This window comes from Megalops cyprinoides, chromosome 8, assembly GCF_013368585.1.
Source record: "Megalops cyprinoides isolate fMegCyp1 chromosome 8, fMegCyp1.pri, whole genome shotgun sequence".
In the NCBI taxonomy this organism is placed as follows: Eukaryota; Metazoa; Chordata; class Actinopteri; order Elopiformes; family Megalopidae; genus Megalops; species Megalops cyprinoides.
The window spans coordinates 27,485,563-27,506,385 of record NC_050590.1 but is presented as its reverse complement, the minus strand read 5'-3'; the positions used below and the strand labels follow the sequence as shown (position 1 = coordinate 27,506,385).

The following is a 20,823-nucleotide window of genomic DNA, read 5'->3' as shown; positions in this document are numbered from 1 at the left end:
AAGGTTCAGAAAGAAAAACTTGCCTATTTTGCATTTTCCCACCCAACTTAAATGAAATGCAATTTCCGATAGACTTTTCCAGCTTACTTTCCATGTTTGTTTTCAGACTTTCATGGATATCTATGAATTTGAGGGGATCCATGACCTTGGTGACAAAACTACCACCATAATGCATGAGACATTTATTATTATTTGGTTTTAGTTATTAGTCCATGAAATATAAAATGACATAAGTGAAAGGATGGCATTTGATTAGACAGCAACATGATGTCCAATCTGTGTATGTGTAACTTAAGGCAAGTGCTCCATATAAAACATTAGCTTTTCATGCAAACGAGATACTGATGTGACATGATATTCAGCCTTTTTGGCAGTTGTTCCTGTTTTTTTTTCAATCTTCAGATGGTACAGGGATGATTTGTTCCAGTCACACAAGCTCATGGACTTGTAATACAAGCATGAAAACTGGGGAGGAGTGATTCATTCATAACCTGTAAAGAATACTGCTGTTTGAGAGGAAGGTGAATACTGACAGCAGCTGTGACTTTACTATCAGAATCTTGTTAGACAGATCCATGTTAGATTGAAGGAACTTTGTTTTTCTTCTTGGTCTCCAGTTTGTAGACGGTCTGGTAACCCTCATCCCAGGAGTAGAGTAGCTTCTCTTTGGGATGGTAGTGCATGCTGGAGTGGGTAGCGTAGCGTTTAGGGAAGAAGAGCAGGGGGGTGTCTTCGCTATGGATGGTGTCATAAACATCGTACAGGCACTGCACGGTGGAACGTCCACCATAGCGTGAGTTGTACACCACGTAGAGTGTCCCACAGATGACGAAGGCTCCCTCGGCATCCCTGCTCTTGCAGGGCGTGTCCCAGGTATGTTCCACTCCCAAGCTGCTCTTGTCCAGCTTGGTGAGCACCAGATTTCCCCCAAAGTCTGAGTCGGCGTGGATGGCCCATAGGCCCAGCTCATCCACCGCAAGGTCAATGAAGGTGTGTGGGGACAGTGAGTAGGCTGGCATCCGCCCTGCCCCCTGCAGAAGCGTGCGGTCATTCACGGTCAAGTTGTGGATGTGGACTTTGAGGATCTCATTGGCTGTATCAGCCCTGTGGTAGTACAGGAAGCCATTGTACACAGCATGTCCGGTCCCCTGCCAGGGAAAGGGGAGCTGGATCCTGCGTGCTGCCTGGGAAAAATTGCCCTCAGTGAAGTTCTTCATGGAGGTGAACTCCAGGAAGGTGCTGTTCTTGGAGCCACTGAAGAAATAGACCTTACCTGATCCTTTGCTAGGGTCTTTCAGCCAGGAGCCATTTGCATCTCCTGCTCTCTTCACTATCTTCAGTGACTTTACTGCTGACAGTGCCATATTACAATCTGTCAAAACAGTCATGCACCACATATACTGTATAAAACACTTCTCATTCCTCTTAAACACTGTGAACATATTTATATTTCCTTTTCAACTAAGCATTGCCTACAAAAGGCAGTGCTACCAGAATATCTTTGCTAAAAGAAACATGATACACTGATAAACAAGAATGCTTCATCACGTCAGACAGAGTCTTAGCACAGGTGTGTAGAGTTTATCATTTATAAAGGCTAGTAACAAAAGAGATTCACATTGTGCTTATAGTAAATCCAGAGTAAATGAACCTTGAATAAATGAATTTATTTAAGATTTGGAAGACTTAAGCATTTGAAACTCCTGAGCTTTCATGTTGTCATGTTTCTCCTCTCCTTTTCATTCTCCATTGCCCTTTTCAATACTTAGATCCTGACTGGTCTAATAAATGAGTGGGTGTGTCTACCTGTCCCCAGGTTAATCTGGACCTTCTTCTTTTGCTGCTCCTCCTTCACCTGCTGCTCCAGAAGCGTCTCGTCGATCTCCACACAGGGCTGCTTTGGGCCCTCAGTCTCCAAGTACTCCAGTTCCCTCTCTACACGCTCCACCCTCATCACCGCACTCTCCACCTGGCTCTTCACCTCAGCCTTGAATACGTTCAGTGCCTCCAGCCGGCCCCTCACCTCCTTGGACAGGTCGTATAGCTTCTGTTCATAGTTTTGCATGTCCTGGTCACATTTGGCCAGGCGGTCCTGTATGAAGGAGCGCAACAAGATATTGTTCACTGTTCCTACACAACATGCTCAAGTGGATATTCTTTGCATTACCCTCACACCAAAGCAAATTCAAGAATAAGCATATCTTATATGAACCTTTTTACTGCAAGCCAGCAGGATAGTCTGTAGTGAATAGTACAGTATTTGTGCTTTACTGTAATTCTTGTGTAGTGTTGATTCAATGTTGCTACTCTTTTATAAGAACATTTGAAGGCAGTAATTCAGAACAAGCACAAACTGGCTAGGCTAGATGCTTTACTTGGCTTACTTAAGAACACAGATAGAGGGAGGGAAAAAGAGAAACATTACCCTTTTGACACATCTAGTTTTGCTCTTACCTCAAGTTGGTTCATTCTTCCTTCAAAATACTGCATCATAACCATCTCTTGTCTCTGTGCATACCCCATCCTCTGAGTTAAGAGGAATGCTGCTAAAAGTGAGCACCAGTTGTACATCACTAAGGTATCGATTAACACCAATGCAACTGATAAGAGAACTAACGCGTTCTGGCCGTCTTCTTCCTCAAATGCAGCTCTTCTAGAATCATCCAGACTGGTTTTAATCTTGCGACATCTGGCTGTTTGCTGCTCCTTAAGCAACAGTTCTCTGCTGTCTCCAGCCGAACCATATGAGGACCGGATCGTTGTTCCAATTTCTAATGTGATCCAGATGTACTCCCTGCACACGTCCTCACTTTCAGTTCCTGTACAGTTAAATGGCTGGATGACCTATATGTCTCTGACTCAGCATTTGGGATAAAGGTTACATGCCAGGGCACTGTATTTCTGTTCTAGTGAAAGTGTACAGTCCCACAACAATCTGAAGAATGCTTTTCAGGAACCCTTGCAAATGAACATTGGACAGAGATGAGTGGGGATAAGGGAACGGTATGATTATGCTTGATTACATCGGGCCAGGGGAGAGGCGAGCTGTTCTTGTCTGCTCAGAGTAATTGTCTTGCTTTACCTCTGTGACTTTATATTGTGTACTTCCCCTGAAACCCCTGCAAATGAGTCTGTTATTATTATGTTCAGAGTGGTCTCCAATGCAATGTTATTTGACATATATATATATATATATATATATATATATGTGTGTGTGTGTGTGTTTTAATCCAGAGAAATAAGATGGTAGTGCTGCAAACTCTCATACATTACATACGGTATTTTTCAGCTACAAGCCTACAAGCCTAGAAGCCTGTTTCTGCACAGATTTATGTGGACATGATATGTGGCCAGTGCACTTTGGTTGAATTTGTCGTCACAATCTGTGCCATATCATGATAAATAGGGTCCAATAGTAATTTTTTCAGCTTCGCTTTGTGTGCTTTAGGGCTGATAAATTCCACAGATGCTGTTTACTTTGGCTCACCTGAAGCCACCTTGCCATCAAGAATAGATTCTTGGGATCATTTCAGCAATGCTTTATTTCCTGTCAGTAGGGACAGCAAATGAATGAGTGAACTCTGGTTGACTGAAGTGACTGCTGTTATCGGACCTCATTACCAGTGCATCCAGCAGACAATGCTCTCATACCCTTGGCTGAAAACTCCATGGGAATAAATAAAAGCTCACTGTGTGTTAAGCACTGTATTTGATCATTCTCTACCATGAGCTAAACCTGAGAGTTCATACAATATCTCAGCTGAACTGTTTCACTTGTAATCCAAAACAGTTTATTTACAGTTCAATGTGTCAAGAGCTCAACAGAAAGATTCCTCTTCTGCTGTTATTTATGTCTCCAACAGGGGGAGTTATGTCATTCAAAACAAAATTGGGAAGAATACAGTTCCTTTTCATAGTTCAGGATCTGCCTGAGTGTGTCAGCTGATAGAATTTATTGGTTGTGGCCTTTAATTGTTCCGCCTTCACAAGTTTGCAGTGAAGACATATTGTTTTTGTAATTGAAATTATTATCATCGGGAATCACTCAGAAAATGTTAGCTAAAGTGGTATTACACCCAGATTTTCATTGTAATCCATTTTAATCTCAAAGTGTATTAAGATGTTCGGTTAATACACTTTATTCAGCAAATGTTTATGTAATGGTAGATGCATTATGCATGTGTAGAGGCTATATTGTGCCTTATAATTCATGTAATCTATTATGTACATTGTTATATAATGGAACTCAACAGAAAAGTGTTTTAACTTGAACAGTAATGATACACATTTTTTTACATTTAGTGGGATGTATGACAGATGCACTGTTGCCCAAATGGGGGCACTTAAACATTGTTTCTTTGTTTTAATGTGATTTATTTATTGTTAGTGACCTCAGCCAGCACATCAAGCACATAGATTACACTCGAGGTTATGAATACAAGGCAAGGCTTCCTTCTTAGCAGATATGCATGGCATGAGATGATTGAATCAGTCAAGCTATTTTTGACATGTGAATTATTCACTCTCACAGTATCTTAATAAAATACATCTGTAATTATTTGAGGTAATTTCCTAGAAGTCATACAGGTTCATTGCTTTTTTGGACCACATATTTGAGCTCTTCGTGCTTGTTCAAATTCGGGGGTTGTTGGAGTGCACTGTATTAACTTTACCCTTAGAGGGCACTATAGGGTGCTTTGATTAGAAAAAACACTCTTCCAAAAGAATGAAATGAATTGTGAATATCATTGACCCTCACTATATTTCTTCACAATTCAGCAGACCTAAGCCATGACCAGTTTCTCAGACAAATCGAACAACTCTGAAATCAACCCTAGTTAAGTTGTAGTACTATTTTGCACTGTTGATATTTCAATGTTTTTATTTACTTTATTTTATTTTAAATGTGGGATTTACTATGACAGATTATATTAACATGGAGGTTATGTACCAAAGCAAACATTTCTTTTGAACAATTTGGACAACACTGTGTGGTGTTTAAGAATCTGGGCAAGTGACTGCAAGTTTCGCATATGTCCAGAGCTAGGTTCCATACTTACTCCCAGGTAAATATCCAGCTGCATTGAGCTACAGAAAAACTGAGAAACACCAAAATCACATTGGATAATGGAGTCTGGTACACAAATTTATGATCTCATGCATTTATTTGTATGTCCAGCTTTGTCCTTGCAAGTTCAAATTGTATACATATGATTTTTAACCTGCTAACCCAGTATTAAACATATTGTTTGAAGTTAAACAAAATACTCTGATATTATGTACAGGATGCAGTCACATATTAATGTGCTGTATTTTGCCATAGTATTAGCTCTATGCTGAATAATATAGTACAATAAAATACAGATATTAACCTTTCTGCCAATATACAAATCATGAATCTCTAGTCCAATAGCATAAAAGGTCATTTGGAGTTAATCTGCCCATCTGAGACCACTGCCTTATGGATAATAAAGATGAATTGACATTTGCCTTTGCTGAGGGAAATGTGAATCCCCACCTCCTCTGGGTAATTCCAGTGGTAGTGCAGAAATTATGGAAGGGAGGAGGCTAAGACATTTTAGCCATGTGTAATTGCCTGCGCTGATGTGTTCATCCGTTTCAGGGTGTTGTTTGCAAAACAAAAGGCTGTATGTGTGCACATGCCTGCATACATGAGGAACAACAGCATGTTAAAGCCATTGTTTATGCATAAGTATCTTTGTTTTGTTTTCTTTTTTCTTAAATTATGATTATTTGAAGGTCTCACCTGTCAATAACACACATAATGCTTTTTGTGTAGAGATTCCTCCTCTGGCCTTCACATCCACCTATAATTGAAAGAATGTCTCTTTTCATCTCTCAGCGGTTCCAAATTCTAGGTGAACAAAGGGATAGCTTGCTTCTACTGTCCTTTTCTCCACACATGAATAATGAAGGCTCTGTGCAGCTTTGATTTCGGTCCCTTTGCTGTTCCTTGCTACCACATTCCGCGAGGGTATAGCAATCATCACAGTTACAGGGCTTGCTTTGATCGGAATCATTAGGAGCAATTGGCACATTGTCATAGCCATGTCTCCTGCACATAACTTGCAGCCAGCCAGCAATCCGGATGTGAAAGAAAAAAAATGAAATGGTGTTCCAGGGACCTCACATGAGAAATTTACCAGCATCATAATAACAACAGTATAACAACAGTGTAATCTCCACATTTTATGATAACACTCTGCATCAGAGCCTACCCCCTGAGTGTAGGATTCTACATTTGTCTGGATCCCTGTCATCTCACAGTGGTGACTGAAGAAAGTGATCCTCTTGGTAAAGATTGGTCCTCAGTGTAGAGGCCCAAGCCATACAGACCAGATCCTCATTCTGGATTCTTTCTATCAACTGTCTGTTTCATCCCACATCAGCACAGTGAGAGGTGGAGGGACAAGAGAGCAAAGCTGCCACATGCCCCCAGGTCTTACCACTTTGCCCACTAAGGGTTAGTGGCTATGCTGATTTTTATGTTTGATATTCATCCTTTCTGATACCAGTGACCTTCTCTCTCATGCTGTTCCCTTTGTTGTGCAATTTCTATGGTGCTGTAAAAGCAACAGAGGGCTGTTTGTACAGAATGCATTCTATTTGCCCAATGAATTTTAATGTTAGTGTAAAAAAGTGTCTTGTATTATGTTCACTCTTTTCACTCACATTCTTGTGTCAGTTTATTGCGTATTTTAAGACCCCACTTTGTGTCTCTCAGTGTCTTTGTGTTTCAGTCAATCATTAATCATTCTTTGTGACCACAGGGATGGGTTAACTGTTGTTTGAAGAGATGTGGTGCTGCCCCCTAGTGAAATATTACAGAACCTTCCCATCTTCATTAATGAAGACATTGAGAAAATATTTGGTGTATCTCAGTTTCTCACTGAATTCCTTTTGATGAACATAATAGACAAAGTCTTTTCCTGAAAATAAAGATTTCCTGTGCAAGATATTGGCAAGCCTTTGGTCTGGGGCATAGCTATAGAATTAGTACATTGGTTCAAAGTTCTACTTAAATCACAACGATCTATCCATCTATCTGATATTAGTTTTGATCCCTAAATTGATTGAAGTGAAATTTTTGAATAAGTTTCATTCATTCACCAGTTCATTCTCAATTGTCCTTTTCCAACATGCTAAGGGCTGTGAAACGATATCCAAAAGTGAATATCCATAATTCAACTATCTATAAGAAGGAGATTGCCTTTGTTTCCTAGTAATGCTTTTGTATAAATGGACAAGAGACACACAGGCCTTGTAGTGCTTGTGTGCTATCACATTTGTCACAAGAAAAATTAAACAGGAAATTCCAACAGATCAATGTCTCGTCTGTTTCGTACTTGAGTGGATGGTTAATGAGACACAGCAATGTTATTATGCTCTTCAGTCACCATCATTCTTCAGAAGATAAAGGGAGAAGAGCAGAGCAGATGCAGTGGCTGACATGTCAGATTTCTGCACCCAGCATGTGAAGTCTTCAGGCAGACGATTAACAGTGCTCTGCACCATACACCATATGTGCTTATATCTTTTTTTAGTTATTTTTTAAAGATGCAAGTGTCTTCTTATACTGTAAACCAGTGAAGGCCACTGACTCTCATCACACTTACTCCATAACTAAAGTTATCTTAGATTCAGGACCAGATTTGGCCAATGACCCAGTCCGGAAAGTATAATCATAGTCACACACCAGTCCTTAATCGTGGCCTGTGAAATCAATTTGTCATAGTAACCTGTTAATACATTGCTACAAATGTTTCAGTTTGATGTTACAGATACACCCACAAATGTAGGAAAGGGTGCAGCCCATGATCTTTAAGGCAGGCTGGCTGTGAACCAGAAAGCTCTCGACACAACGGTGTGTTGACTTGCGAACAGCTTGTTGCTCCGTGGCTATAGGTGAATCATTCAGTTTCCTCTGTGAGAGGGCCTTGTTGTCTCTCTCTTTTGGTGAAGTGCCGATTAGTGCATCCCTGAAGCAGAGTGCTGAGACTCTGTCTGCTGCGTTGGATGGGCTGTGAGAGTGGTGTGCACTGGGGAAATCACACCACGCTGCCAACTTCCTGATGGGTGTCTGGAGGGATGGCACAAACACAAGCACTCTCATGTTTTTTTTTCTTGCACATTTTAATCTGCATGTGGTAAACACCCAAAAGTGTATGTGGAGGGGGGGATACGTAAGGCTGTTCTCTGCCTCCTGGGCAGCACAGATGCAAGCAATGATGATCTCAGCAGGGTGTCACCCAGAACTCCAGGAAAGGAGAACGCTCTGCCTACAGATGAGGTGTTTCATGCTCAATGGGCATTTTATAGTGCAGTGCATCTTGAGCCATGCTTACAAATGCAGGCACTTTAAGTCATGCACATGATGCTCAGGGGGCTAAACCCATCCCCCAACTTCCTCTGTTTTACTGGGTCAGAATCGTATTCTGTCACAGCGTGAGCTGAGATTCAACACCGGATTTTACTCCACTCCTGGACTCAATGCCTCGCAGTCCCAAACACACAGAGGCAATTAAATGGTTAATTGAAGAGGTAGGGGTGAGGGAGTTATATCTTGGATGATTGGACAAGGATGGGAAGAAAGTGGTGTTGCATAATTCTTGGTAATGTGTTTGAGCAGCCCCAGTGGGGAGGTGGCACACTGGAAGTAGGTGTTAATTAATACTGAGGGTCAAGAGAACCACCTGTGTCTGTTTTCTCAACCTCCTGGCTTTATCATTATGCTAGTAGCACTTTCAAAAGTGTAATCAAGTCAGAGATGAAATTTAGATGCAATAGCCTAATTAGCACCTTTGCTTGAAGTGTGTGTCTGTCAGGGTAGGGCAATGGAATTTTCCCTTAAAGGTGAAGTGACCATGGCAGTGCAGAATACGTCAGTTTGTACTTTTCAGGTGATTCATTCATCTAAAGGAATGAGACTCATAAGCATTTTGGATAGTGTGGCTGTATCATAGACTGTGATTCATCTTGATGTGGTTGCGTTGAATAGATTCCAGTGTCTGCCACTGTATTAGTGTGAGTGATAGACGCAAACCTAAATTAAACCATTAAACCCCAGCTATACAATAAACTGCAAAGAGACACCACACAGCAGCTCTCTTTTAAGGAACAAAGCAGCAGTGCTAGGAATTCCCTTCTCTTCCTCAGGTGTACAAAAAGCTTCCCGCTCTATGTGCTCAATTTACCTTAATTACAGCTGCTCACCACCAGCTCCCTCACCAGGCTCCCTTCAATTCACCACTACTCAGCATTTAACGCAATACACAGACACAGAGAAAGGACCTTTCTTGCCTTCCTCCTCACCAACCACCACACTTAGCACATCCCCCATAGTTAATTTTTTTTCTACCATACACTATTTATGGGGAGCACAGAATTTGCACAGTTCAAGCACACTGTATATGATAACTGCAGTGTCAGACAGCCCTGGGGCAGATCCAGTGATAGCCACCAACTGCCCTTCTCATTTCCATCAGTCTCTGGTAAAGCCTGGAGTCCACAACAGAACTCCTAACTCAGGTACAGTGAGAGGCATAAATAATTTAGGTTTGTCTTCCTCCCCCTCATTAACACAGCATGGAGCAGCTTCGGGATAACCTAATTTGAACGCCTGTTATAACATTTCTAAAAATGTTTCTCTCATTCCTTCACACACAATGAGTAGAACAATGAAGGGAAAAAGGCCCTCCGTGTGTTTTTACTCTGATTCAATTCATTTCAGATTTAATTCACAGCTACCAAGAAAAAAAGTACTTTTAGATTTGAAAATGATTCATTAAGGAGTGATTGCTCTATGCGTGCAAATAAATGTGCTTACTTAAATCTGTCCATGTGTTAAAATGTTTCATAAATGTGTTTATATTTCCAACAGAGTGGAAAGTTATTAAAATGCTAAACTGGTTTATATCTGTGTTACAAAATAATCTTAATCTCATCTGTCAACATTGTCATGTAGTAAAAACATGCCTCTGTGTTTCTTGTGAAAATTATTGTTGGATTTACTGCTCTTTAGGCATTCAAAAGGCAATCTCCATGTCATGGCAAAATGAATCGCGATGTTTTTTTCTTGTTGAACGTGTCTCTATTGGTAATGTATTCAGCTCATTCCTGTCACAGCCTCATGATTACAGACCATAGATGACATGTGATACATTGGTGGGTTAGCTTCAGTTCTGCCTAATTACATATTTTTTAAATCCCACACTGAGTCATTTTAGATGTTTATTCCCCTGTTGTCCAGTAGCCAAGCTGTACATGTTTTCAGGGAGTGGCCTGGCATTCGTCCTCCCCCTCCAATGCAGTCTATGACCCAGCTGATGCGCAATGCTCTCCCAGCATTGCTGTTGTGATGCTTTCATGCACTGCAATTTTGCAGGAGCCATTTTAAAACATTATGTGTTGACTATGCTGGGAAAAGAGTGATGCCACCATGGTGGTATTTTCTGGTTTTCAGGACTCTGTGCTCCGACTGTTTCAGTTCCTGAAGATTCCTCAGTGTGAGAAAAGAAGGAAACTGTGTTGGTACTAATTCTTCTCATCTCAGGCTGCCAAATGCCCCAAGGTGCTACACTTTGATGGTTCTCAGATAAAGGTCTGGGGAGGGGAAGTCAAAGCAAAATAAACTGACGCAGACTAGTAGAAAATCAACACTTCAACTATCTCGCCGGTCAAAGTTGATTACACCACCAGTCTAAATCCTGTTGAGAGTGGTTTGTGAATTATGATTAAGGAGTTTGTCATAATTCATATTTTGCTCCAACTTGTTGTCTGAAGGTTATGTGTTGGGTGTGGTTGGTTTCTGGATGAAAATAACAATGAAATTGCTTGCTATGAATCACATGTGTTTCAGTCTCTTCCCTTCTTATTTGAGTTAGTGCACTCAGGAAAGTGATGATTGGATCACCATCTGTTAAAAGTCCTGAAAATTTTAAAACGGGACATTAATAAAAGAGGGATGTACTCCAAAAAGTCCAAAATCTGCTTAGAAAAACAGGGCCCTTTAGAACAGCTGCTGCTGAAATGCCAAACTTATATTTGCTTGCTCTTTTCATGAAAGAGACTGCAGAAATACAAAGAAATGCTTTCTGTACTTTGACTTTGGTCTTCTTCTCTTTACCCACTTTAGTGATTCAAAGGGGTACTTAACCCCTTAATGTAGCGTGCGAGTTACGTTACATGGTATGTTATGTTTTCATTAGCTTTATTAAGCTTCTCATAATAATCAGTGGTTCCACTGGAGATGTCACATTAACAATAGCAAATATATATGCACCCAATGAGGACAATCCCACATTTTTCCATAACAACAAAAACTACCATACCAGTCATTAAAAACTCTGAAGGGAACACCATGTCAACTCCAAATGATATCTCAGCAACTTTCCCATCCTTTAACAATAACCTTTACAAATCCAACTGTACATGTGATCCGTCTGCAATTCAAACCTTTTTTGGCAATATCAAACTCCACAGGCTAAATAAAAATCAAGTAATAAATCTAGAGTGACCACTTTCATCAGACGACTTTAAAAAAAGCACTGTTTTCAGTGCCAAATAATAAAGCACATGGAGCTGGTTTCCCAGCAGAATTTTATAAACATTTCTGGCCAACAATATCATTATTATTCATTAAAATGACCACCGAAATTAGAAATTCCTCTGTAATTCCACCCCATATGAACACAGCACTTATATCACTCCTCCTTAACCCTAATAAAGACCCAACTCTCTGCTCAAGCTATCGCCCATTATCTTTCATTAACACAGATATTAAAATCATCAGTAAGGCACTAGCCATGAGATTAGAAACAGTCATACCTTCTATAATACACCCTGATCAAACAGGCTTCATTAAAGGCAGGCATTCATCAAGTAACATGTGCCGCCTATTCAATCTAATCAGTAAAACCAAAAACAACAACAACAACAACAACAAAAATACAATTATCTTGTCATTAGATGGCGAAAATGCATTTGACTGGGTTAATTTTTATTCTCCACATTAGAAAGATTTGGTTTTGGGAAGTTCAAAGGATCAAAATTTTGTACAACTCATCCGCAGCATCAGTAAACACAAATGGCATAATTTCACAACGTTTTACACTTCACAGGGGTACAAGACAAGGATGTCCCCTCTCACCCCTACTATTTGCCCTGTTTATTGAACCCCTAGCAGCTGCCATCCACCAAGACACCAAAATCACTGGTATCACCACCCAATCCATTATTCTCCCAGTTAACCAGGACCAATGGAATGCTATGACCCTCAATCTCTCACTTAACATCCCTACAGGTAACATTCGATATCTCGGCATTAATATTAGCTCCAATCTTTCAGAGTTATTTGAACTGAACTTCATGCCAATTCTTAAAACCACTGCAAATCATTTAAACCGATGGAATAACTTATCACTCTCACTTGATGGCTGCATAGCTGCAGTGAAAATGTCAATCCTACCAAGAATCTTTTTTCAATGACTCCCATCTTTCCAACATCCAATTGGTTTTCTACTCTAAACTCAATAATCACAAAATTTTACTGGAAAAAGAAACTTTTTTTCATTACTTCTTAGCTCATCAGTTACAGTACCTAATGAAATGGATATATTCAGACATGCAAGAAGATCCTTGGCTTGAAATTGAACAGTCAGTATATGAAGAACTCTCCATTAAAGACCTACCATTCTTGTCCCAATCAATCAAAAAACATAATTGCTATAAAACCATCACCATTTCAACAACTCTGAAAACTTGGTGGAAAATCAATAAGATCACCAACCACCCACTTAATCCCTGTAAACTCACCAATTTGAAGCAACCCGGATTTCTTAATCAATACGACCACCTTCATATTTAACTCATGGAAAAGTAAAGGAATCACCCACATACACCACCTCTTTGAAAATAATAAATTCTTAACCATCCATGAAGTCACACAGAAATATGACATCACCCAAGAAAACTTTTTACAGTATCGCACTTAAAAATAAAATACAACTATCCAACAATAATTTGCAACCACTGACATTAATAGAAAACATAGCATTCATTTCAACATCTAAGAAACCTTTATCCAAGCCATATAAACTCATATCATCACCAAAAGAAAAAACATTATCCATCCCAATTACAGACTGGGAAAAAGATTTAACAATCAAGACTGATCTCAATTGTCCACAATGCACCCTCAACACAGTAGATTGTTATTATCACTCTTTTTGGCAATGCACACCAACCCAAAATTTCTGACAAATTGTAACAGTTGAACTCTCCAAATTTCTGGATCACAGCATTCCACTGTCCCTAACTCTTTGCCCTCTAGCAGATCTCACACCCATCAGTCACCTTCACAAATATCACAAAACCATACTTATCACTGACCATAGCCAAAAAAACAATACTCCTTAACTGGAAATACAGGCACAAACCCTCAATGTCACAATGGCTTAATCTGTTAATAGACTATATCTCAATGGAACGAATCACAGCTAAAAACAATAAACAATCAAAACAATTCAGTGATACCTGGGAACCCATCCTTGTAAGGCTCAACTTGCAGACAAATTGACCCCCCATTATTATTATTATTATTAGTAGTAGTAGTAGTAGTAGTAGTAGTGTTATTATGGTTATCACTTAGTATCTTAGTATTCACAATCATTACTATTATTATTGATGATGATGATGATGATGATGATCATTATTATTATTACTCTTACTGTTATTATTATTATTATTAACCATTGTAACTATTATTATTTATCATTATTATCATTATTATTATTATGATGATGATTTAAGATTATTGGACCCAGTGATGTTTTTTGTTGTATGTTATGTTTGTATGTATGTTCATCCATCAATAAAAAAAAGCACAATAGGTAGTCCTGCTAAAAACCGGTCCGTAAGAGGATTGTAGGCCACTCTTGGACCATACCGGAGCAGAAATGTAGTTTGAGACTGAAGTCACACACATATAATTTACTGATGGTTAGTACTGATGTATCAAATCGAATCTTCTGTTTGTTAGCCATGATTTATCCAAGCTTTGGCATAGTTCTTGTGATACAAGTTCTTTTAAGTTTTTTCTCATAACCATGTTAGGCTGTGACACGTCTCTCTGGTGACATCATTTTTCCAACTTGTACAGTAAATATGAAAACCTAATAAATGAGGATCAATCACCTGTTAAAAAAATTAAGCTTCTCATAGTTTTCACTGCTGCATGCAGTGTTTCACATATGAGTGAAAGGGTTAATACCTATGACGGCTGTTGAGGCCTATTTTGATCTTTACATAAGAATTGCTGTTGGGGCACAGCTGCTTGATACATAGTTATATGTTGCATTCATCATTTTGTATGATTGTCTGTATGACATCCATGAATTTTTGACCTTCAGTCATGGATGCAAGACTAGCATGGCTTACAGAATCATTGTCACTGGTCTTTATAATTGAGCTGTGTTCAGCATTGGAGACACACAGCTCTGGAGTTCTCCCCACTGTGGTTCTCCCCCCAGCTGTTGCAGTTGCGCTGATTGTCAGATTCAGTGCAACAGCTGAGGTTTGCAGGGGTATGTAGACATGCCTGAAGCAACACACAGAGTCACTCTTCCCAGGAGTCACAGGCAATAATATCTCTTCCATCTCTTCATACCACTGTCAGACCAATGGTGATGCAATGATGTAGAGACCCAGAATTCCCTGGGCCCTCTGTGATATCACACATACTTGGTTTGTACAAGTATGGAATAAAAGAAGCAGGCTGGGACTCGTTGTGCCCATTGTCTCATGTGCTGCAGAATTAGACAATATGTGCAATGCCTTTAATACTGTGGACTCTGAAGCCCACTGAACTCTACACATTTATTTTAAGAGCTGCATTGCATATTCAGTGGATGTGATTCATTTGGGTCTGTGTGTATCACAGTAGTTTGTGTTTGCACAGTGGGGTCAGTTCTCCTTTGTATATCTCATGGAGTAATTATCAGATTGATAGGCAGAAAGCAGGGGCTTGTAACAAACTGACATGACATCAGAGGCATACACATCACATCCATTTTATTTAATAAAATCACTATGAAAGGTTTGATCTCTACACTATAATCACATTTAGGTATTTGTGATGACCATTGGCTTTGAGAGAGTTGGTGGTCTATTCTGGAGAGAGCAGGATGGTCAATTGGCCATAAAGAGAGTTACTCCTGTGCCAGAAATTTCCAGGATTAAATGTGTGCTGTCTATGCAGGTTAAGAGGTCTCTGAATCAGTTGCTGTCCTGTCATGGTTTTCCCTCATGGCATTCTCTAGAGCTTATTACTTTGGCCATAAGAGCTTTTTCATTTGACTGTTGTGGTGCAGTGCTCCATGAAAGGAAGTGAAATCAGTGCACTGGAAAGGTAATTCATGAATGGACTATATTTGCTCCTGTTACACCAGTGGCACAATATGCCTTTAGGAATCATCTTATATTCTCTCGTAAAGCATACTGCCCATCTCTAGATATGTATGTCCCTGCAGTTTATTTAGCTTCTATTCTCCCCAGCGGTGAGTGAGCTGGAGACAGAAACACAACTGCCCTCCAATCACGTTGCATGACCTTCTTCTCTTAGTGAGCAGACAGCTGGTGTATAAAGCACTCTCCTGTACCATAAGGCAGAGTTTGGTGTACAATAATGATAATACAAGTGAGACATGAGTATAGGGGGGAACTGTAACATGTTAGTTTTTTTTTCTGTTAAGATATACAGTATTTTCATTTCTAAAGGTGGGCTCGTCGCCGAGAAGAGCGGACTTTGCCTAATCTAAGTTTTTATTTCTCACACACATTCCTCAGTCAATGCACCCAATGCACAAAACAAATAGTAATATTTTATCCAGGGGACACAGCCAGAGGATTGCAGGCATAATTTCATGCACCAGGGTTATCTGCTAAAAGCAAACCCTGTGTATATCCTACGTGAGAGAGACAGCAGGTTAAGTGACTGTCATTTCACCATAGTGTTGATGAAGGGAACATGCCAGTTTAATGATTGTCATATTCTCTCTCATCCATTTGGCTGATAAATCACAGCAGTGCAGACATAAGTGCAATTGAGCACCTCTTCTGAACGGTGTAATATGGCAGAGGGCACTTGCGTACCCCCTAACGTCCCTCTCCACCCATAATGAGCAAGACAGAGGACACAGACACCCTACTGTAGGTCCGCTGGGGCCAGAGCTCCAGATCAGTGTGGCTGTTAATCAGAGCGAAGCAGCTAAAGGTAAGCTATCAGAGCTCATCAGGGACGTGTGACACACATCCCTTATTGGGCGTTGAATAATTTATGCACAGACACCAGGGGGAATGGCATTTACCGTTGACACGTCTGTGCAACTCTGAAAGCAAGCACAGTGTTTTCCATCTTATTAGTTTGCTGTGGCTTTGTTGACTGAGATTGGGTTCTGTCCATTCCTTCCCCTTAGTGGTGCCGTAATACCAAGTCACATGTTATGCAGTGTTATGTAATCCAGTGGTGCAAGCTAATCAGATGCCTTCTAGGCATGCTGTCTGTATGAAAAGCAACACGGCTGTTAAAGAGGGCCATACGTCGTAATGTGAGCATGACAGAGAACAGCAGAGGCCCAATCACAACAGATTAATCTTGGTACCGGTCAGGTGGTCTCCATGTTCTGCTATGCTACGATAATTCTATCCCAGTTGCCTAGCTGTAAACGATGCTCATGAAAGCAGCCAGTGAGCCCATCCCATTTAATGGACACTGCAGAACATGTAGGTTTTTTACCTGGCCAAACACAACCTGTTTATTTGTTACTGTCTTCTTACCTGAGCAAGTGATGGCAGGGGGATTGCTTGGAAGTGGCAGATATTACATCATCATCCATGTGTCAACATCATTTTTAAAATCATTGTGACTCTTTGGTGAATATGAAGTCCTATGATCTTATATGAAAGGCAAATTATTATTCTAAGTCTTTTAAGTCTCAGGGTCAGAACAATTACCAGAATGCAAGCAATAAAAACATTTGATTTTTTATGATCTTCAATGGATTATTTATCTGGTCAATTTGTCTAAGAGAGAAAAAAGGTCTCCCAGTGTTCTGCTAATCATCCCGTGTTAGGCTAGTAATGTGTAGATTCAATGAAAAAGAAATCAACCATTTCTTGTCAAGCCTTCATTTAAATGGGGGTGTAGAAAAGAGGGGGAATAAGAGTAATTAGGGATATCTAGTCCCCTGCAGCTTTCATAGAAGAAACACCAAGGTAAGTTATTTAGCCACCAATAGAAGGGTCTGTAATACAGAGCCAATGTTTGCTTTACACCTGGTCCTTGACAGCAGGTGTGGAAGCATGATCCTTTGGGATTTTCATCAGCCAGGCTTTGTTGTCAGAACACCTGATTCATTGTTCATTGTGAAACAGCTGATATTTTGGTTTAAAATAGATTAAAATGGCTGAGATTAGAAATGGCATTTGGGGTTGATGTGGGTAGAAGCAACTGGGACCCACAATTTCCAGGATGGATGAATGCATGTTAATGTCCAGGCATTTGGGAAAGAGTACAGCGCTGAGGAATAATTGTTTTAATAACTAAGACTGTGCACCAGAAAACCAATCAGAAACCCCTGAGAGAGAGAGAGAGAGAGAGATCTTGGGGAGATCCTGACTCCACATGGGTGAATGAGGCAGAAGATGGAAGAGAAATGCTCAGCTGCATGGTGACAGGTGGGGGTGACAGCCTGAGCGTGCAGCAAGGGTAGCCAGCTACACTCACTGGAGGAGGAGGGCATGTGCGGATCTCAGGATCACATTCTGCAGTCCACAGAAGGTGAGGTGGGTGACACCCTCACCAATGCCCAGGTGTCTGGCACTCTTAGTGTAGAACCAGAGCCAAACAGCAATTAGTCACATGGAGCTCAGAATCCTCACTGGAATGGGGATAGATTAAGATGGCATGGAGAAAATCCATATATTAACACACTCACGATCAGGTATGATGTACAGCAATTTATCTGCTCAAATTTTTATGTTGGCTTCTCTGACACTTGTGCTACAACTGAACTTGCCATGTAGATTGACCTCTTCTGAGACTGGACTCTCTAATGAGGTCACAAAGCTTGATAGGTCACTGCAAGGTCACCTGGAGCAAATGCAAAGCAGCCAAGAGATGGTGGTCCTCGCTGCCCAGCCCAGTCATGTGACAAGCAGCAAAGCCAACGGTCATCACATTTATGTGTTTTCAGCTCATTCAGCAAACAGGGATGTTTTACACCCATTTCGAAACAATCAGAGGCCTCAAAACACCTGAAAGCACCGATGTGTGATGATTTAATCACAGCTGAGGGGCTGGCTACAGTGTACAGTGCCTGTACTGTCAGTAATTACATCTTCCTGCGGGCTCCTCTGGCTTCAGTAATTGCTGTTTGGAATAGAAATGAGTAAGCGACCCTCTGAAGTACAAAGCAGATCCATAGTGTGTTCTCTTTGGAACACTTAATAGCACAGCCACCAAAGAGCACCAGACCCTTCACTCCATTGGGACACAAAACCCCAGTGCATTGTGTGTCACAAAACTGGAACCTTGCAATGATTTATCTGCAGACCCTGTGCAGTCCAATCTTAATTTTTTAAATCATCTGCTGTAAATCTAAATTGAATTAACTAAAGCCTGTTCATTTTTAGGGAAGCAGCATCCCATGCAAAATCATTTCACCTTTATATACCTTTGTCAACAAGGTACAGGAAAATAGCCACAATAAATAATCAAAATATTAATAATACATGCGTATCCGTTTTTAATCAGTGGATTCATCTACTATACATTTGACTATTGATGGAATTAATATATTAATGTTATTTCATACAGAGCAACTTGATGTTAGGTGGCTCTGTAGGTCTGATTCAAAACATGAAGTCAGCTGGCAACAAAATGCCCATAACTATCTTCACAATGAGTCAATCAATGAAAAGAAAGAACACAAAAATAAGGAACTATTGATATAATATACATGTTGCCATGTGGCTAGAGAGAGGGCCAATTTAGATTGAATTTTCTAACAGCGTCCTAATAGTGTTGCGTTCAAGTGTTGAATAAAGCAAGTCAGTTGATTTACAGTGCCCATTCATCATTTTATTTTGTATATGACTGTACCTTGTGCAAATTAGAGAGTAACATTTATAGAAAAAAGCAGAAAAATCTTCCAGCACATACTTTTTTCCTGTTCTCGCATGTTTTTTGTTCCTATTTAAGGGGTATGAAGAATATGGACTGATCTATGTATGCACTGTAGGCTTCAGTGTAACAGAACTTTTACATTTATGGGTTCTATGTTATAATTAAACCATCTTCTGCAAAAATATGAATGTCATTTGTCTGATAGAAACTTTAAATTTGATACTTTCTTCCATCTTGGTTTTTCATAACTAAATTTGAAATCCCTAGGTAGCAGCTGTTTGTTTACGGGTGATATAAGGTGCTCTCTACCTGCCATCATTAATTATATACTTCATCTCTTCATTAGCAAAGTATTGCTCTTTCCATCTGCAATCCCTTGGTGAACTTGCAATATATTGCACTCAATGTGATTTAAGTGCTAGATTTCATACTTGTATTAAACACTTCACAGTTCAGTAACCATTTCTCTAGACTTATTTGTGCTGCTTATACTTGTCTGAGAAAAAATAAAAGCATTCTATAAACCGTTGTTCATTTTTCTGTTAAAACCTTCCTGTCCCTTCCTGATTAACATGTACATTTATACAACAATGTTGTAAACATTGCATTAAACATGAAAATGAAATAAATGTAACTGAGCTTTGGTAGTCTGCAGCCTGAGAAAAGAGGCAGAGTATTGAGATTCAAAACTGCAAATGTCACAGGTATCCTCTAAACACAATATTAAAACCCTGGTATAAAGTAAAAGTGTCACCATTGTAGGCATATGCACAATATATATTGTACAAATTTATGAAACTCATAGCCAGTCAAAGAGACTAGGGCTTATGTATGTATCAGCAGTGTATGTGTAAGTGTCTCTAAGTGTCTGTATAAAGTTCATTTTTTTGATCTTATATTCCCTTAGTGGGGAACTCAAGAGCAATTCAGCTAGTGTTGCAGATGACATTTAGGGCTTATGGATAAATTTCTGAGAGTAGCGTATGTTTTTATGTTTTTCCAGATATATGGTAAACACAAAAATCTAATACTGTTGTATTAGCAGACATGCTACAACTTCACACCCTCTAATAATAAACATGAAATTCATTGATTTTTATATAGAAATATTTATTAGTAACATTTGAAAGGACATTTTACATACTAGGTCCATAAATAAATTGCCACAGTACGTTTCACATGTGTTTAATATAATGTCACATTTGAAATCAAAATCTGAACAAAGAGAATCAAAAACTGAAAAATTCCCACAAAAAGTAACACATGCACTGTAATCAAAGAAAGCCAGCACTGCTGAGACACTTGATGTTTTGGCTGATAATAACAATGAACAATACAGATGCATGTCAAAAAACAGGCACCAGGACTATATAGAAAACATTTACATCAAACTAAAGCTCTGATGAATCTGTAACAATGTTCTGTTTTTACTTTTTTAATATACTGAATACAAAAAAGGCGGGATGACCACTCAACATGCAACTGAATACATGTCCCCATGCAAGGAGAACTCCCTGTAGGCACAGAATGGATGGGATTCAAGTCATCTTATTCTGAATGGGTGTACACATTTGCAATGACCTTGATCTTGATGTCTTGTTTTTCCAAAGGGTTTGGTT

At 39.7% G+C, this 20,823-nt stretch overlaps 1 protein-coding gene across 2 annotated transcripts; it reads right to left on the bottom strand.

Annotated features, from left to right (window-relative positions):
• Window positions 1-138: 138 nt before the first annotated feature.
• olfml1 (olfactomedin-like 1) lies at window positions 139-2,792 on the bottom strand. 2 transcript variants are annotated; one of them, XM_036535706.1, is made up of 4 exons: window positions 2,455-2,792; window positions 1,807-2,092; window positions 1,274-1,372; window positions 139-1,180 (listed from the first exon to the last, which is right to left on the bottom strand). In XM_036535706.1, exons 1-4 carry the CDS (start codon window positions 2,569-2,571, stop codon window positions 579-581), a joined length of 1,104 nt encoding a protein of 367 aa, XP_036391599.1. In that variant the 5' UTR covers window positions 2,572-2,792; the 3' UTR covers window positions 139-578. The 2 variants fall into 2 exon arrangements, with proteins under 2 accessions (XP_036391599.1, XP_036391598.1); XM_036535705.1 differs by having other exon boundaries at window positions 139-1,372.
• Window positions 2,793-20,823: the final 18,031 nt, after the last annotated feature.

Coding starts and splice junctions, on each gene's coding strand:
- olfml1 (XM_036535705.1), bottom strand. CDS start 2,571: ATGTACAACTGGTGCTCACTTTTAGCAGCATTCCTCTTAACTCAGAGG. Junction 2,093..2,454: donor GAAGAATGAACCAACTTGAG/GTAAGAGCAAAA, acceptor TCCTTCATACAG/GACCGCCTGGCCAAATGTGA. Junction 1,373..1,806: donor CCAGATTAACCTGGGGACAG/GTAGACACACCC, acceptor CTGTTTTGACAG/ATTGTAATATGGCACTGTCA.